The 15,396-nt window shown below is 43.6% G+C and overlaps 1 protein-coding gene across 2 annotated transcripts in view; it reads left to right on the plus strand.

Annotated features, from left to right (window-relative positions):
• The first annotated feature begins 4,328 nt into the window (after nucleotides 1-4,328).
• DLEU7 (deleted in lymphocytic leukemia 7) overlaps nucleotides 4,329-15,396 on the plus strand; it is a 130,960-nt gene continuing 119,892 nt past the window's right edge. For both annotated transcript variants that reach the window (XM_010363819.2, XM_010363818.2), the window contains exon 1: nucleotides 4,329-5,079. In XM_010363819.2, the coding sequence (XP_010362121.1) occupies nucleotides 4,621-5,079 (459 nt within the window). In that variant the 5' untranslated portion in view covers nucleotides 4,329-4,620. The remainder of the gene's footprint in view (nucleotides 5,080-15,396) is intronic.

A 15,396-nucleotide genomic window follows, 5' to 3' on the forward strand; every position in this document is an offset into this window, starting at 1 on the left:
TTTCTTTCCGTTTACCCACTCTTGTCTATTTTTCTTCTCTAGCTTCATTAAACTTCACCAGCTTCAGAAGGTCTGGGAAGGCAGTGCATATATGATGTTCTGAAAGCACACCATCCTATGTAAACAATTGTTTTTGGCAATTCAGAGACTTCAGGGTGGTATTGCATCTTTGTTTTACCCCCAAAATAAAATGTTTAGGCCAAAGTTAGAACAGCACGTGCATTTGCTTTCATAACTTGGCATATTCAAACATTACAATGGTACATTGAAAAAAAAGAATTTGATCTTTTTTGCTCTTTCTTTCTTTCTTGGGCCTACACCTTGTCCTAGTTCCATTGTTTTCTCTTTCACAGTACACTTTCATATCTTGGTGTATCTCTTCAGCATCTGTTTCTCCTCAATCATAATTTTCATTCAAGAATAATAACTCTTTGGTCTCTTTGGACGTGTTTTGTTCTGACCTCACCTATGAACTTCACCAGGGTACATTGAAGGTTAACAACTCCATTTCTGGAATTCTCTTGGATCCTTTTTGAGGAAAAATGCCAAAGAATATAAACAGGGCTCAAATGTATCTGGGCTCTGCCAAGTCCTTTGAGGACAGCTCCACAGAGCTATACCTTCTGTCAGCTCCCTTCGGTTCTCACTGTGCCCAGCTTCCCCACGATTCCACATAGGAACTTGCATCTTTCGCTCATGCGGGAAAGGAAACTTTGGATTAATAGAAGTTCCAGAATATTGGTTTATCTAACAACACTCTACCTTGCCCATTAACAGGTAGAAAATTGCTTCTCACTTCACTGAGCTTTCTACCCTCTTCTCTTTTCCATCCCACAGGGTGCTGAATGTTTCCAGTGCTCATTTAAAAATGCTCCCATCAGAGTTACACAAAGAACTTTTCCCACAATTGTTGAAATTGTAGAAAGTTTAGGTGAATGGCATAAGCACTGCTAGAAGTAGTTGGCTGGTTAAGCCGAAATCAAATAACTGATTATTAAGACACCTTCTGGCAGTGCTTTGCCTAAGGGGCACTGGGTCACAGGGTCACTCCATGAACATGCTATCTTTCCTATAACATATGTCAGGCTATTTGCTTCAGCTGTGACTCCTTCTGTTGCAGTAGGCAGTAAACCCAATCCAAAGTGGCTTAAGCAAAAAGAGACTTCATTGGCTTGTATAATTGAGAAGCTCAGAGGTGGTGCTGAATGTGGAGCTCAAAGGCTGCTATATGGCCATCGTTTCTCTCTATACATCTGTTGGCTTTTGTTTCCTGAATGTCTTCTCTCCAGGAGTGCTAGCTCATTCATAGGTGGGCTGTCCCCATCAAACTCATGAGATGGCTGCAGAGGCTCCAGAACTTGTATCCTGTCAGCTTTATTTGCACAGGGGTCACTGAAGTCAGATATTTGACAGTAGAAAGATGAGCCTCATGAAAATGGACTTGCTGTGTATTGAGAAAAAGAAGCAGTCCTGGAGAGCTGATATATTCTTTACCCGGAAACCCCTGCAAAATCCTCATTGTTCTCTGTTGCCATTGCTGATGCTTGGTAACAAAACCTTGCTTCATATCAAGCAGTTTTCATCCTCCCTCCACCAATTGCTTCAAGGGAGCCTAAATTCAGCCCCAACTCCTACACTGAATTCAAGTTCACCTTAGACTCTCATGGTTGCCTCTTTCCTCTTGACTATGATTGATTAGGCAAGAACATATGACACAATTCTGGCCAAGGAGATGTGAGAGGAAGCCAGCTGAAGGCTTTTGAGAAGTGTCTCCTTGCTCTTGAGAAGGAATACACAGGAAAAGATGGCCTTTTCTTCTAGTTGTTGTTGTCTGGACATGATGCCAGCAGCTACTAGTAGCCATAGGAGAATTAGCCCAAAGATCAAGGACTAAGCTGATGTGCTGGGAATGGCATGGCAGAAAGAAGGAAGGAACAAAGGGCTTTGATGACACTGAGGAGCTGCTGTATTAACCAACTCTGGAGCCTTTGGACTTCTTGTGATGTGAGACAATGAATTATTCTTATTGATTAAACTATGTTATGTTGAGTTTTCTGGTTTAAAGGGAATTTGATCTTTTGCTGTTTCATCTCTTGGCCTACACTTTTTGTTTTGGCCTGAACTCTGTAACTGTTGTTTTCTCTTTTACAGTGCATTCAGCTGAAAGCATCTTAAAAGATACTGTCTCGTCGGCTCTAGCTGGGTCACATTCCATTCACTGTGGGATGTGATGTGTGAAGGGACTTAGGCTAGATGATCCAGTAACCTTCTGCAGTGAGATGGGCTCATCCCATCTGACTTCACGGGCAGAGTGTGGAGGAAAAGGAACATCTACTGTGAAATGAGGTTCTGATTTCTATAAAACAGTGAAATATATGCTGTGAAACAAACATATCAGATGTCTAATACTTTGTTCTTTTGAATGTGTCTTACAGAATGGCCTCAAATTGTGAGTACAGTGGGTAAGAAGTAGGCCGCCTCTTACTTCGTCTGGTAGCTCAGTAAACATAACTATGGAGGTGTTTTAGACCACATGTAGATCTGCTATGCCATTGACTCATCCAAATAGACTATGAAAACTTTTCCTGAGTTAGGCTCTCATATCTCTAGCTTTGGAACACAAGCCATTTTGGGGTCATAGCAAAAGACAGTGTGACCCATAGCCAAGACAGACAAAACTGAGTGTTTTACTCAGTTGCCAGATGATCCAGGGTTTCCTAAGAATACTAGAAAAAGCAGGCAGCGATTTAAGCAGCATGTGCCATCCCTCAGGCCCCAAGGTTTTCTGGCACCCTTTTGTCATACTCCCTGAGGTTCAGTTGGTCTCATGGCTCTGACTCAGCGTGGTATGTAGAAGTGTGGGGCCTCAGGTCAGCCTGTGTCTAGTGATTTCAATTCTGCTGTTGGCTGCAATTCCATCTGTCAAGAAAGTTTTGCACTCAGCCATTTGATAGTGGAAGCGTTAGCCCATGAAACTGAATTTCCTGTGTATCTGGAAAGAGAGGCAGCCCTGGAGATCTGACATGCTCTGTGAAAATTAGGGGTTCATTTTTGCTATTGCTGGTTAGTCTCTGCTAAACCTAATATATTTCAACATTTGAGGATTTTTTTAGAAAAGAAAAATTTTTCTATTTTTTATTATGAACTTAAGTAACTTCATGGCAAGAAAATCTAATCAACATTAAACTATTTATTTCCTTCCAAAGTAATTTCCTCTCTGTCAATGCACAGACATGCATTTTTACTTAGTTATAATTAGTGTGAACATACTCGTTTTTGTTTAAGAAAGGTTTTCTTTACCTTGGCATTCAGATTTGTTTTCATAGGCGAAGAAAGCACTGGGAAGGAGAAGGAACCTTTGCTGGCAAGTTGGGAGGATTATATGGGGTCATACTATCTCAGAGTTAAAGAAACCTTAAAGGACCCCACATCCCTCTCCATATCTCTTCTGATGATTCTTTTGTACTCACAGACTAACCAGTGTGGCCTTTTCACTCAAAGGCCTCTCCAGATCTCCACAGCACCAAGGGTGCAGTCTGGCTCCTAAAAGAGGAATGAAATTCCATCCTCAGGTCTGCCATGGCCCACCTGTCTGTCATGGGCATGCACCATGACTCCGGCTTTACTGGGCTGTTGGGCTGTCTAATGGTTTTCCTTGCAGAAAGCAAGCAGGAACAATGCTGCTCCGGACTGGTTTTCCATACCATTTCTCTCAAATATCTTCTATTTTCTTAAGTGTGATCACACACCCATGGTTTCCAATCTATCAAAGCATAACATTGCCAATCGCTTTTTTCTAAGTTAAGGAAGTAGCCATGTTGGGTTTAATTAAAAACAGCAACTATTTGTACAGCTGTCCCTAAGTTCATGGCTCATAAAAGGATTAACTTCAGCCTTGCATGCCTAAGTCTTTTGGGAGTGTCACAAAAAAACATTTAGGCTTTTCTGGGCAGTGCCAGGTCTGGGCCTTGAGGCTTGCTGATGCTAGTTCAGCCACCAGGCTCTCGGTGCTCAAGTGGCATCGAACAAAGCAGAGAAGAGCAGAACTTCTAGATATACAACTCCTCCTTCTTTTGTTTGGCGGATGCAAGGCCTTGAAGGCTGCTTCAATAAGTTTCTGAAAATTCCCCTCGGGTTGGGAAAGGCACAGTCTTCCTTTTGCAAGTTTTTCTAGAGCTCTTCGTACTTTCGCCCCAGGGTGGGTCTGTTGCACCCCCACCTCCCAGACCTCAGTGGTCACTGGCAGGCGTCCTTTGAAGGAGGTGGGGGCTGGGTATCCCCGCCGATAGATGCGCCCGCACAAAGCAGCACGTTTTCTCATCAAAGCCCTGGAGAGAGGGAAGAACGAGTGCTCAGCATTTCGCTGATTTTCAAGTGCACACCGAGCAGCGCGTCAGGCAGTTTGGGTCAGAACGCGCCTGATTCGGACTTCGGGCGAAGGCAGAGGCCAGCACGGGTCACCGATTCAGAGCCGGGGGCGGGGCCGACCACACACGCTGTGAGACCCTGAGGCCGAGGAGCCGCGGGCTGGAAAATGTGACCCTGGAGACCCCCACGCCCCCGCCTCGCTCGCTGCTGCTCCACCTGCACGCGGAGCGCGCCGAGCCGCCGGCGGAAGCGATGGCCAGCCCCGCGCCCTTAGTGGCCTCCATCAGCCACCAAATGGTGGCTCTGCAGACCTTGCAGCTGCTGCAGCAGGAGTGGGGCTGGGGGGACGGTCCAGGCGCCCCCGGGAACCCGCGGGACCCGGACCACGTGTCCACCGCTCCAGCCCGTCGCTCAGGCCCGCCGCGGGCCCGGCCAGGGCCCTGGCGCGAGGAGCTGGGCGGGGGCGTGGGGACCAGGAATCGGGACACCGCGGCCCGGACGAGCTCCCCAGAGGAGGAGGTAGTGCGGGGCGCTGAGGGGGGCGCCGAATTGCTGCCCTTCCCCCGGGACCGCGGGCCCTGCACCCTGGCCCGGATGGCGATGCGCAGCGCGCTAGCCCGCGTGGTGGACTCGACTTCGGAGCTGGTTAGCGTGGAGCAGACGCTGCTGGGGCCCCTCCAGCAGGAGCGGTCCTTTCCCATCCACCTGAAGGTGAGTCTGGCCCGCGCCATCCGCTCTGACGTGCACGGCAACCCCCAGTCCTCCAAGGGTGGGGCTGCTGGGATGGCGGTGGGTTGATCGCAGGATCCCAAACACTGCTGCCCACTGTGATTCAGCCCCAGTGGGAGAAGAAAGGGGGCGGGGGACACGCTGGGGACTCAGCAGGAGGGGCAGAGATCCCCAGACCCACCTGAGGCCCGCCTGGCTGGCACAACCGAGATGTGGGGACTGCGTTGCCAAAACCTCCCCCTGGAACTCCTTCCTCTCTCACAGAAATCAGCTTCCTGCGCTGGAAAGGCCCTTTCCACACCTGCAGCTTGTAGGGATGGATAGAGGACAGCTCCCCCCACCCACTTTCCAAATTAATAACGCTTCCTCCAGAGCCTTAAATACACTTACTAAGTCCTTTCTGCCTTTTGTATGATGAAATCATCTACATTTATTTAAAGTTCCTTCACATTCATGAATCACTATTATTTTTTGCATAAATCCAATTCCCCACGGAGCTAAGGGGTCTTACAGAGTCAACCTAAATTATCATAAAGGGGGGTGAGAGCCGGGTGGCTCCCGGGTGTTAAAGCGTGAATACTAATGCTAAACTCTTGCTAAGTCACCCAGCTCATATAGGTAGGGCACATTTCCTCTTAAGGTACCAAACTGTGTTAGCCAGTTTAGCTGGGGAACGGAGCAGCTGTCTCCCAGGCTGAGTGAGATTGCGGAAATCTGGGGGTCTGCGTTTCAGTCCTGGACTTGCCATTAACTAACCTAATTGGTTTAAGGTCACAGATCTCTCTGAGACATTCTGGCTTTCAGATTTTGACCAGGAGCATTGCTGTATTGATTCCCCTGGGGCATCTAGCAGAAGGGAGTCAGGAGGAGAGCTTAGAATATGTCTCAAGAGTTGCTATTCTGTACAAGCCAAGGTTTGGAAAAAGTTGCTATATATTAAGTTGCACTATACACTGTAAAAGATTTATTTAAAATCAAACATAATAAAGCCTATTATATACCCAAATAGGTATTGTTTCTCTTCATTGGGGTTTCTCAATCTCTGTACTATTCACATTTTGACCTGGCTAATTCTTTGTTGTCAGGGGTTGTCCTGTGTACGATGTTTAGCATCATCTCTCACCTCTGCCTGTTAGACGCCAGCAGCATATTCCTCGCCGCAAGTTGATACAGCCAAAAATGTCTCCAGACACTGCCAAAGGTGGTGGGGGTGGTGGGGTGGGAGGCAAGATGAGAAGCACTCCTACACTCACTTTAGAAAGTTAGAAAATGAAGCTGCATTTCACCAAATGCTCTCCAATGTAAGATGTACTTTTTCTTTTTTTTTGGTATCACCAAAATTTTTTTAATTCTGTCATTAAACTATGATACACCATTGATTATAAGTTACATGCAAATTTAAGGGTTTTTTTTTTTTTTTTTTTTTTTTTTTTGAGACAAGGTCTACCTGTGTTGACAAGGCTGCAGTGTGGTAGCCATTCACAGGTGCAATCATAACACTACAGCCTCAAGCCCTGGGCTCAAGTGATCCTCCCGCCTCAGCCTCCTGAGTAGCTGCAACTACAAATATGTACCACCACATCTGGCTTATTTCAGGGATTTTTTTAAAAATGTGAATAAAAGTGCATTTTTAAATAGATGAAATATGAACTTGTGATGTCAGTAACACATACAGGGCATAGATAAGGCTGGCAAAAAGAGAGACTGATAATCAATTTTACCTAAGGTGACCCTGGAAGGCTTCTCAGAGGAGGCAGCCTTTAAAAAAAAAGTACATATTATTTCCCAGACATTAAAGGGAAAAATATTTCAGGGGAATCCTTTGGTCAAGGCCCAGCAGCACTGAAAGGGCCTGAGGCTCTGGAGGAATGACAGTTAAGTTCAATATGGCAGAAGGCAAAAACTGATGCTGGAGACACAAATGGGGGCCAGTTAGGGAAAGGCCTGTGTGTCATGCTGAGGACCTTGGATTGTCTTGCAAGCAGAGGGTAGGTAGATCAAGGAAGCCTGGATAAATCACAGAAGGGTAGGTTTCCATTTGAAAGTCAGGTCAGAAGACAATTTTCTAAGGGCTTGACCCAACTCAGTGGCAATGGACTAAACCCCATGTCCTCTGCTCTGGAAGCAGTCCACTATAAACTATGCCATTTTAGCTTAATGCCACAGTCACTTCTACTTGGAAATCCTTTTGGCCCTTTCTAACTGACTTTTGATTCTAAACATTTTCCATCCTCCTCAAGCCTTCTTCATCCAAACCTCAACCCTCTCACACCTTTTCTGAGAAAGTAGAGGCCGGTGGACACAAATATCTTTCTATCTAAAAAACTGCATTGCTACTCATCTTCATTTTTGTCTCTAAAATTTAAATGCTGCCCCCCATCCCCACGTATATTCATGTTAATTCCACTGGAGCAAATCTTTCACTTGCTCCTGGACCTGTTTCTATCAATTTTCTCTCTCCTTACATTTTCTACTGTCCCGTCTCTGCTGACACTCTTGGTCCATAACACTCTTTACCTACCCACCCCTTGAATCCCATCCTTCCCTTCCTTGTCATGAGCAAACTTTGAAAACATTTAGATGTATTGCTACCACTTTCTAGAAGTATACAGCTACTGGAGTCTGCTGTTCACCCACAGGGGGGATAATGAGTTTTAGGGCCCCTGGAAACAGTCAGGGCTTTCAAGAGAGAAGCAGAGAGCAGTTTCTCTGTATGATTTGTTCCCTTGGCAGCACCTAGGAATTTTGTTTGATTTGCTGTTTGCAGAACAGGTAATATCTCCGTTTGGTTTGTAGATTAATGATTACACAGCACTTAGACTTGAGGAGATGGCATTCTGTCTTTCCAGGGGGCCGGTTATGCAGACTTAGCTTCCTTAATACTAGTGTTAATTCAAATGACTTGGAAGGATGTTTTGTATATTTTTAAATCAGGAACATACAGATTTTGTACAATAGAATGATTTCAGAAATCCCTGCAGGAGGATTTCTGTGAATGGAAATAACTACTGTGTATCATTTAGAAGTACGTGGGAACCTCTCCAACATCAGATCTCTTTGGTGGTGTTACTTACCACAGAAGGTAGGAGGGAGATTCACTTGAATTAAAGCCCATGGTGCAGATGACGGGCATTAGAGATCCTGCAGTGGAGACAGCATAGCACAGTAGTCACGTCCCACGGAGCATTTCAAACCTACTCTGTCACTTCCTACATTGGCCCTTGGGTAAGTTATTTAGCCTTTCTGTCCCTCAGTTTCCTCCCTGTATAGTGAGGATAATGGTATCTAACCTAAAGGGTTACTGAGATCATGCATTTAGTCAGTGGCTTCCCAAAGTTAGTCTCCATCTATCTGAGTTATTATGATTATCATTATTATTACTGTTAACAGATTGATGCCTCATGAATTCTTATTGACTGTTATTTTTGTGAATTCTATTCTTGATATTAATGAATATGATCCATTAACTCTGTGTCTATTTTTCTGGAACTATTGACAAAAGCAGACTTAGGATGATCTAAAGAGATTTCCAGGAAGCCTACACTATCTAGAGGTCAGCTTTAGCCTCATGCCTAGTGACAGGCTTAGAGGTGTCACCAGTGAGTGACTCACTGATCAATCCACCAGAAGGTTAAGGCAGTGAAATTTGTAGCCATGAAGGCAGAAAAATTCTCACCACAATGATAACAGACATTTTAAAATGGAATTTTACTCTTTAATTAAAGAAACCAACACAATATTCCTTTGAACACTTAGAAATCATCATACACATGCAAACACCCACGCAGTGAGTTTCTTCATGGTGGATGAAAAATGCTTAACAGTACTGAATCTTATTAAATTTGGTGCAGAGGCTAGATTTAACCAGCTTAACAAACATTTATAACAGGAGGAAACTGAGGCTTGGAGGAATTGAGGACTTTGCTCAAGACCCTGCAGCTAAGAAGCGATGGGTTTTATCTAACTTATTCTCCTACATCACAGTGTTGCCCTTAAGGGCGTTATGAACATCATGCTGAAATTGTGTACATGAGAGATCTTAGGGGCGATAGTCGTACATGCTGTGCACTGTGTACACTGCTTGGACTACAACAGTCACATTGTAGCCAGCAGAGCTGCCATAGCAAAATACCACAGACGGGGTGACTTAAATAACAGACATTTATATTCTCCCTGTTCTAGAGGTTGGAAGTCCAAAATCACGGTGCCAACAAATTCCATTTCTAGTAAGAGCTTCCTTCCTGGCTTGCAGACAGCTGCCTTCTTGCTGCGTCCTCACATGGCCCATCCGCAGTGCGTGTAGGCAGAGAGAGAAAGCTTTGCATGTCTTTGGTGTCTCTTATAAGAACACCAGTCTCATCAGAGTTGAGCCGCTTTATAACTTCATTTTACCTTAATTGCCTCGCTAAGACCCTGTCTCCAAATACAGTCACATTGGGGGTTGAGCATGTGAATGAGGGGACCACACAGTTTAGTCCATAACGCTGAATGATCTCTGCACCTCCTTCCATCGTGGCCGCCTGATATAGTGACAGAAAGCACTAGGTAAAATCAGGAAATCACCATCAAACTAGTAATACTAGCAGGAATGCCTTCAACATTTGCCACCCGAAGGGAGCATAGAAGCGTGCAGGACACCAGGAGGAAGCTAGTCTAGGATTTTTTGAACTGCTGAAAATGACTAATTCACATAAGGACCGTTAGCCAAGCCAATTATGAGTTACTCTGATTGAGTTTTGTCTATCTTCCTTTGAGAATTAAAAACATTTACAGTTTCCAAGAGTTCTGTTCTGAAGCAAGTTTCATGGAAATTGTGGCGGAAGCTAACTTTCAGAGGCAGAAGAACGTTTTTGCCCTTGTAGATGAAACCTGCCTGTGAGCTCACCCATTTCAATGAGCGCATTATTATTCCCGCATGTTTGATGGTCCTTGCTGGTTTTCTCATTCTGTGGTGCAAGAGCAGCAGTCATAAAACTGCTGGCTTTGGCTTCACAGTCATTGCAAACTGCAAGTATGAATATTGACTTGTTCAGAGGAATACATTGATGATAAGCGCTTTTTTTGCCCACAGGTAAAAAAAATAATAATAAGCAAATCTTTCACTTGCCCCTGGAGCTGTTTCTATCAACTTTCTCTCTCCTTATACTTTCTACTGCCCCCTCTCTGCTGACCCTTTTGGTTCATAAACATGCTCAAAGCTTTCTCTATGTAGCCAGCCCCATGAGGCCCCATACTTCCCTTCCTTGTAATTAGCAAACTTTGAAAACTGAATGTGCCGCTGCCACTTTCCAGAAGTATCTATATTTGGTAATATCAAGAATAGAATTCACAAAAATAACAGTCAGTAAGAATTCATGAGGCATCAACCTTTTAACAGTAATAATAATAAAATAATAATCAAATCTTTTTCCCATTGGGGAAAAAAGCACTCATCATCATCTTCCTCTGAACAAGTGAAACTAGCTTCTGCAAATTTGAGAATTGTGTCTTCAAAGACTACTAACATACTATTGAAGACATAAATGCTCACGGTTATATAATCAGTAGCCATAGCCAAGGTGGTGCTCATTATCTGTGACAAAATCATGCTTTTATGTTAGAAAAAAGGTGCAGTGATGAGTCACAGAATTTCTGTTATTCTCTCCCCCTAACCCATGGATAAGGTGACTGCTCTAGAAGTAGCTTATGTATAACTTTGCAATTTCTTATAATATGAATGATATGAAAATCAGCACCTAAAAGCTTTCTGAAATGAACATTTGGGGAAAGATACTTCGGAAAAGGCCTAAAACAAAACTACTTATGTTTGACATCTTCGTGAAAATGTTACAGTGTTTTATTTTACAATTTTTGGGTTTGCCTGGTGAGCACCCCTGAATCAAGTGCTTATACCCATCACAAAAGTGCTTTTGACTGGATTTTCAACTGGAAATGGTGCTGTACCCAAAGCAAATGCATCAGGAGCCTTAGTTATTTGTGAGCATTTCCAGTGGGTCTACCACAAGTAAAAATGTTTAATTTCCTGTGGATGATAGACTTTTTAATGGTGACTGGCTAATACTTTGGTTCTTCATTGGGTGTTTTATTAATACACAGTTACACATCTATTGAGACTGACCTTGGGTTCAGGTGATGGATGACTGCTCTGGGCCCTGTGATTTGTAGTTCAAAGCCAGATGTTGATGAACCAAATGAAGTTGGGGCAAATCGTGATTCATGATAGTATGTTTTCCATAACATCCCAGTAAAACAGAAAAAGTCACTCCCCTTTTATGTAGACAGCCAGTGTAGAGGGTGCTAATGGGTCTGGAGAAGGGATTTGTATTCTTTTGTTGGGCCCAGCACTGGACTGCTTTAGTGGAGAGCAACCTGCTGGCCAGGGAGAAGTTTATTAAGGACGGGCCTCAACACAGACTTCTTCCTTCTTTACTCCTTCCTTTCTCTCTTTCTTTTTTCTTTCCTTTTTTTTTTTTTTTTTTTCCTTTTCTGAGACGGAGTCTCGCTCTGTCACCCAGGCTGGAGTGCAGTGGCACCATCTCGGCTCACTGCAAGCTCTGCTTCTCAGGTTCAAGCCATTCTCCTGCCTCAGCCTCCCGAGTAGCTGGGACTACAGGCGCCCGCCACCACGCCTGGCTAATTTTTTTGCATTTTTAGTAGAGATGGGGTTTCACTGTGTTAGCCAGGATGGTCTTGATCTCCTGACCTCGTGATCTGCCCGTCTCAGCCTCCCAAAGTGCTGGGATTACAGGCGTGAGCCACCGCGTCTGGCCTCTTTTTTTCTTTCTTCCCTCTGTCTTTTTCTTCTTCTCCTCTCTCTTTCCTTCTCTTTCTTCTCTTCTGTTCTCTTTCTCTCTGCCCTCCCACCCCCAACTCTCCATCTGTTTCTTTCATGCTCTCTGTAGAGGATGTGAAGCCTTCAGGGAGAGCTAGAGGGGGAAACGTGAGAAGAAACAAGCTTGTGGAGGCCAGTGTAAGAGAATAAAACTCAAGGTACCTCAAGACGTGACTCTTTTGAAAAGAGCCAACTTGCTGTAAAGCCGGTGGTTGAGTACGAACTGATTTACAATTTACGTAGATTTAGAAGTGATTTTGAAGGTGACATGGTAGGAGAAAAAAGCACAATCCATGTGGATTGTTTAAATGTTATCTGCATTTTAGAGCCGATTAAGTCATATTGGGTTTTTGACTTTATTATCCACTGGCATTGGTTTTGGAAAACAGGCTTTCAAATGGACTCACGCTGCTAGATTCTTTTTGTCTTCAAGACTTCAGTTATGATGAGAGTGTTTATTTTCAGTACCAAGCTTTAAAAAAAGGCTTAGCTTGTCTTTCCTTTTAAGACTTTGCAGGTGCATTTTCAGTTGTTCAAGAATTCCAGATGTGTGCATTCCTAATAAATGCACAATGCGGAATGCAGAAAAGTACACGGTGTGGCGGTTTTTCCGAGACCGCCCTCACAGCGGGTAGGAGAGAACAGAGCTGAGGAAAGGAGACCTCCAGCTGGGCGGTCTCTGATTAGCTCAGTGGTTTGTAGTTCTCCTTGAAGAGGTCCTTCACATCCCTTGTAATTTGTACTCCTTGGTATTTTACTCTCTTTGTAGCAATTGTGAATGGGAGTTCTCTCATGATTTGGCTCTCTGTTTGTCTATTATTGGTGTATAGGAATGCTTGTGATTTTTGCACATTGATTTTGTATCCTGAGACTTTGCTGGAGTTGCTTATTAGCTTAAGGAGATTTTGGGCTGTGACGATGGGGTTTTCTGAATATACAATCATGTCATCTGCAATTCTACATGGGGTGTAGAAGATTCCATGCCTTGAATATCTTTCGAATAGCCAAGCCCTCCCAATCACGCTGCAGGGAGGAGGGACGGGCCAACAGGACAGTCTTCCATTTGGATGCAATCCTTGCCAATTTTTGAGCTTCGTACCACTCGTAACACTCAGCCAACCTTAAGAAAAATAGTGTGAAGATGGCCAAAAAAGAAATATGAAACGATTCACCTGTAGGCATTTTGTTCCATCCCAAAACTGGTTTAGTGCTTCTCCCACTTGCTTCCAAGAAGCCCCTGTCACCCTGCTGGAGCAACTACAACTCTATAATTCCTGCCAGTCTTGTCTCCCACACCACATGGCCAAGCTTGGCTCTGTAAGTCATTACTGTACCTGGCATCATATGGGATCTGGGGTGAGTCTGATGAATGTTTGAGTTCTGAAATAGAGGAGTTAATTTTTTAATTATACTTTAAGTTCTGTGCAGAACGTGCAGGTTTGTTACACAGGTCTACGTGTGCCATGGTGGTTTGCTGCACCCATCAACCCATCATCTACGTTAGGTATTTCTTCTAATGCTATCCCTCCCCTAGTCCACCACCCCCCTGCAGGCCCCGGTATGTGATATTCCCCTCCCTGTGTACATGTGCTCTCATTCTTCACCTCTCACTTATGAGTGAGACCATGCGGTGTTTGGTTTTCTGTTCCTGTGTTAGTTTGCTGACAATGATGGCTTCATCCATGTCCCTGCAAAGGACATGAACTCATCCTTTTTAATGGCTGCATAGTATTCCATGGTGTGTATGTGCCACATTTTCTTTATCTAGTCTATGATTGATGGGCATTTGGGTTGGTTCCAAGTCTTTGCTATTGTGAAGAGTGCTGCAATAAACATATGCATGCAGGTGTCTTTATAGTAGAATGACTTATAATCCTTTGGGTCCATACCCAGTGATAGGATTGCTGGGTCTAATGGTATTTCTAGTTCTAGATCCTTGAGGAATCACCACACTGTCTTTCACAATGGTTGAACTAATTTACACTCCCACCAACAGTGTAAAAGCATTCCTATTTCTCCACATACTGTCCAGCATCTGTGTTTCCTGACTTTTTAATGATCTCCGTTCTAACTGGCATGAGATGGTATCTCATTATGGTTTTGATTTGCACTTCTCTAATGACCAGTGATGATTAGCTTTTTTTTCATATGTTTGCTGGCTGCACAAATGTCTTCTTTTGAGAAGTGTCTGTTCGTATCCTTCGCCCACTTTTTGATGGGGTTGTTTTTTTCTTGTAAATTTGTTTAAATTCTTTGTAGATTCTGGATATTAGCCCTTTTTCAGGTGGATAGATTGCAAAAATTTTCTCCCATTCTGTAGGTTGCCTGTTCACTCTGATGATAGTTTCTTTTGCTGTGCATAAGCCTTTAGTTTAATTAGATCCTATTTATCAATTTTGGATTTTGTTGCCATTGCTTTTGGTGTTTTACTCATGAAATCTTTGCTCATGTCTATGTCCTGAATGGTATTGCCTAGGTTTCCTTCTAGGGTTTTTATGGTTTTAGGTCTTACATTTAAGTCTTTAATCTATCTCGAGTTAATTTTTGTATAAGGTGTAAGGAACGGGTCCAGTTTCAGTTTTTGGCATATGGCTAGTCAGTTTTCCCAACACTATTTATTAAATAGGGAATCTTTCCCCATTGCTTGTTTTTGTCAGGTTTGTCAAAGATCAGATGGTTGTAGATGTATGGTGTTATTTCTGAGGCCTCTGTTCTGTTCCATTGGTCTCTATATATGTTTTGGTACCAGTACCATGCTGTTTTGGTTACTGTAGCCTTGTAGTATAGTTTGAAGTCAGGTAGCATAATGCCTCCAGCTTTGTACTTTTTGCTTAGGATTGTCTTGGCTATACGGGCTCTTTTTTGGTTCCATATGCAATTTAAAGCAGTTTTTTCTAATTCTGTGAAGAAAGTCAATGGTAACTTGATGGGAATAGCGTTGAATCTATAAATTACCTTGGGCAGTAAGGCCATTTTCACAATATTGATTCTTCCTATCCATGAACATGGAATGTTTTTCCATTTGTTTGTGTCCTCTCTTATTTCCTTGAGCAGTGGTTTGTAGTTCTCCTTGAAGAGGTCCTTCACATCCCTTGTAATTTGTATTCCTTTGTAATTTTATTCTCTTTGTAGCAATTGTGAATGGGAGTTCACTCATGATTTGGCTCTCTATTATTGGTGTATTGCTTGTGATTTTTGCACATTGATTTTGTATCCTGAGACTTTGCTGGAGTTGCTTATCAGCTTAAGGAGATTTTGGGCTGAGATGATGGGGTTTTCTGAATATACAATAATGTCATCTGCAAACAGAGACAATTTGACTTCCTCTCTTCCTGTTTGAATATGCTGTATTTCATTCTCTTGCCTGATTGCCCTGGCCAGAACTTCCAATACTATGTTGAATAGGAGTGGTGAGAGAGGGTGTCCTTGTCTTGTGCTGGTTTTTCAAAGGGAATGCTTCCAGCTTT

This window comes from Rhinopithecus roxellana, chromosome 18 (assembly GCF_007565055.1).
Source record: "Rhinopithecus roxellana isolate Shanxi Qingling chromosome 18, ASM756505v1, whole genome shotgun sequence".
In the NCBI taxonomy this organism is placed as follows: Eukaryota; Metazoa; Chordata; class Mammalia; order Primates; family Cercopithecidae; genus Rhinopithecus; species Rhinopithecus roxellana.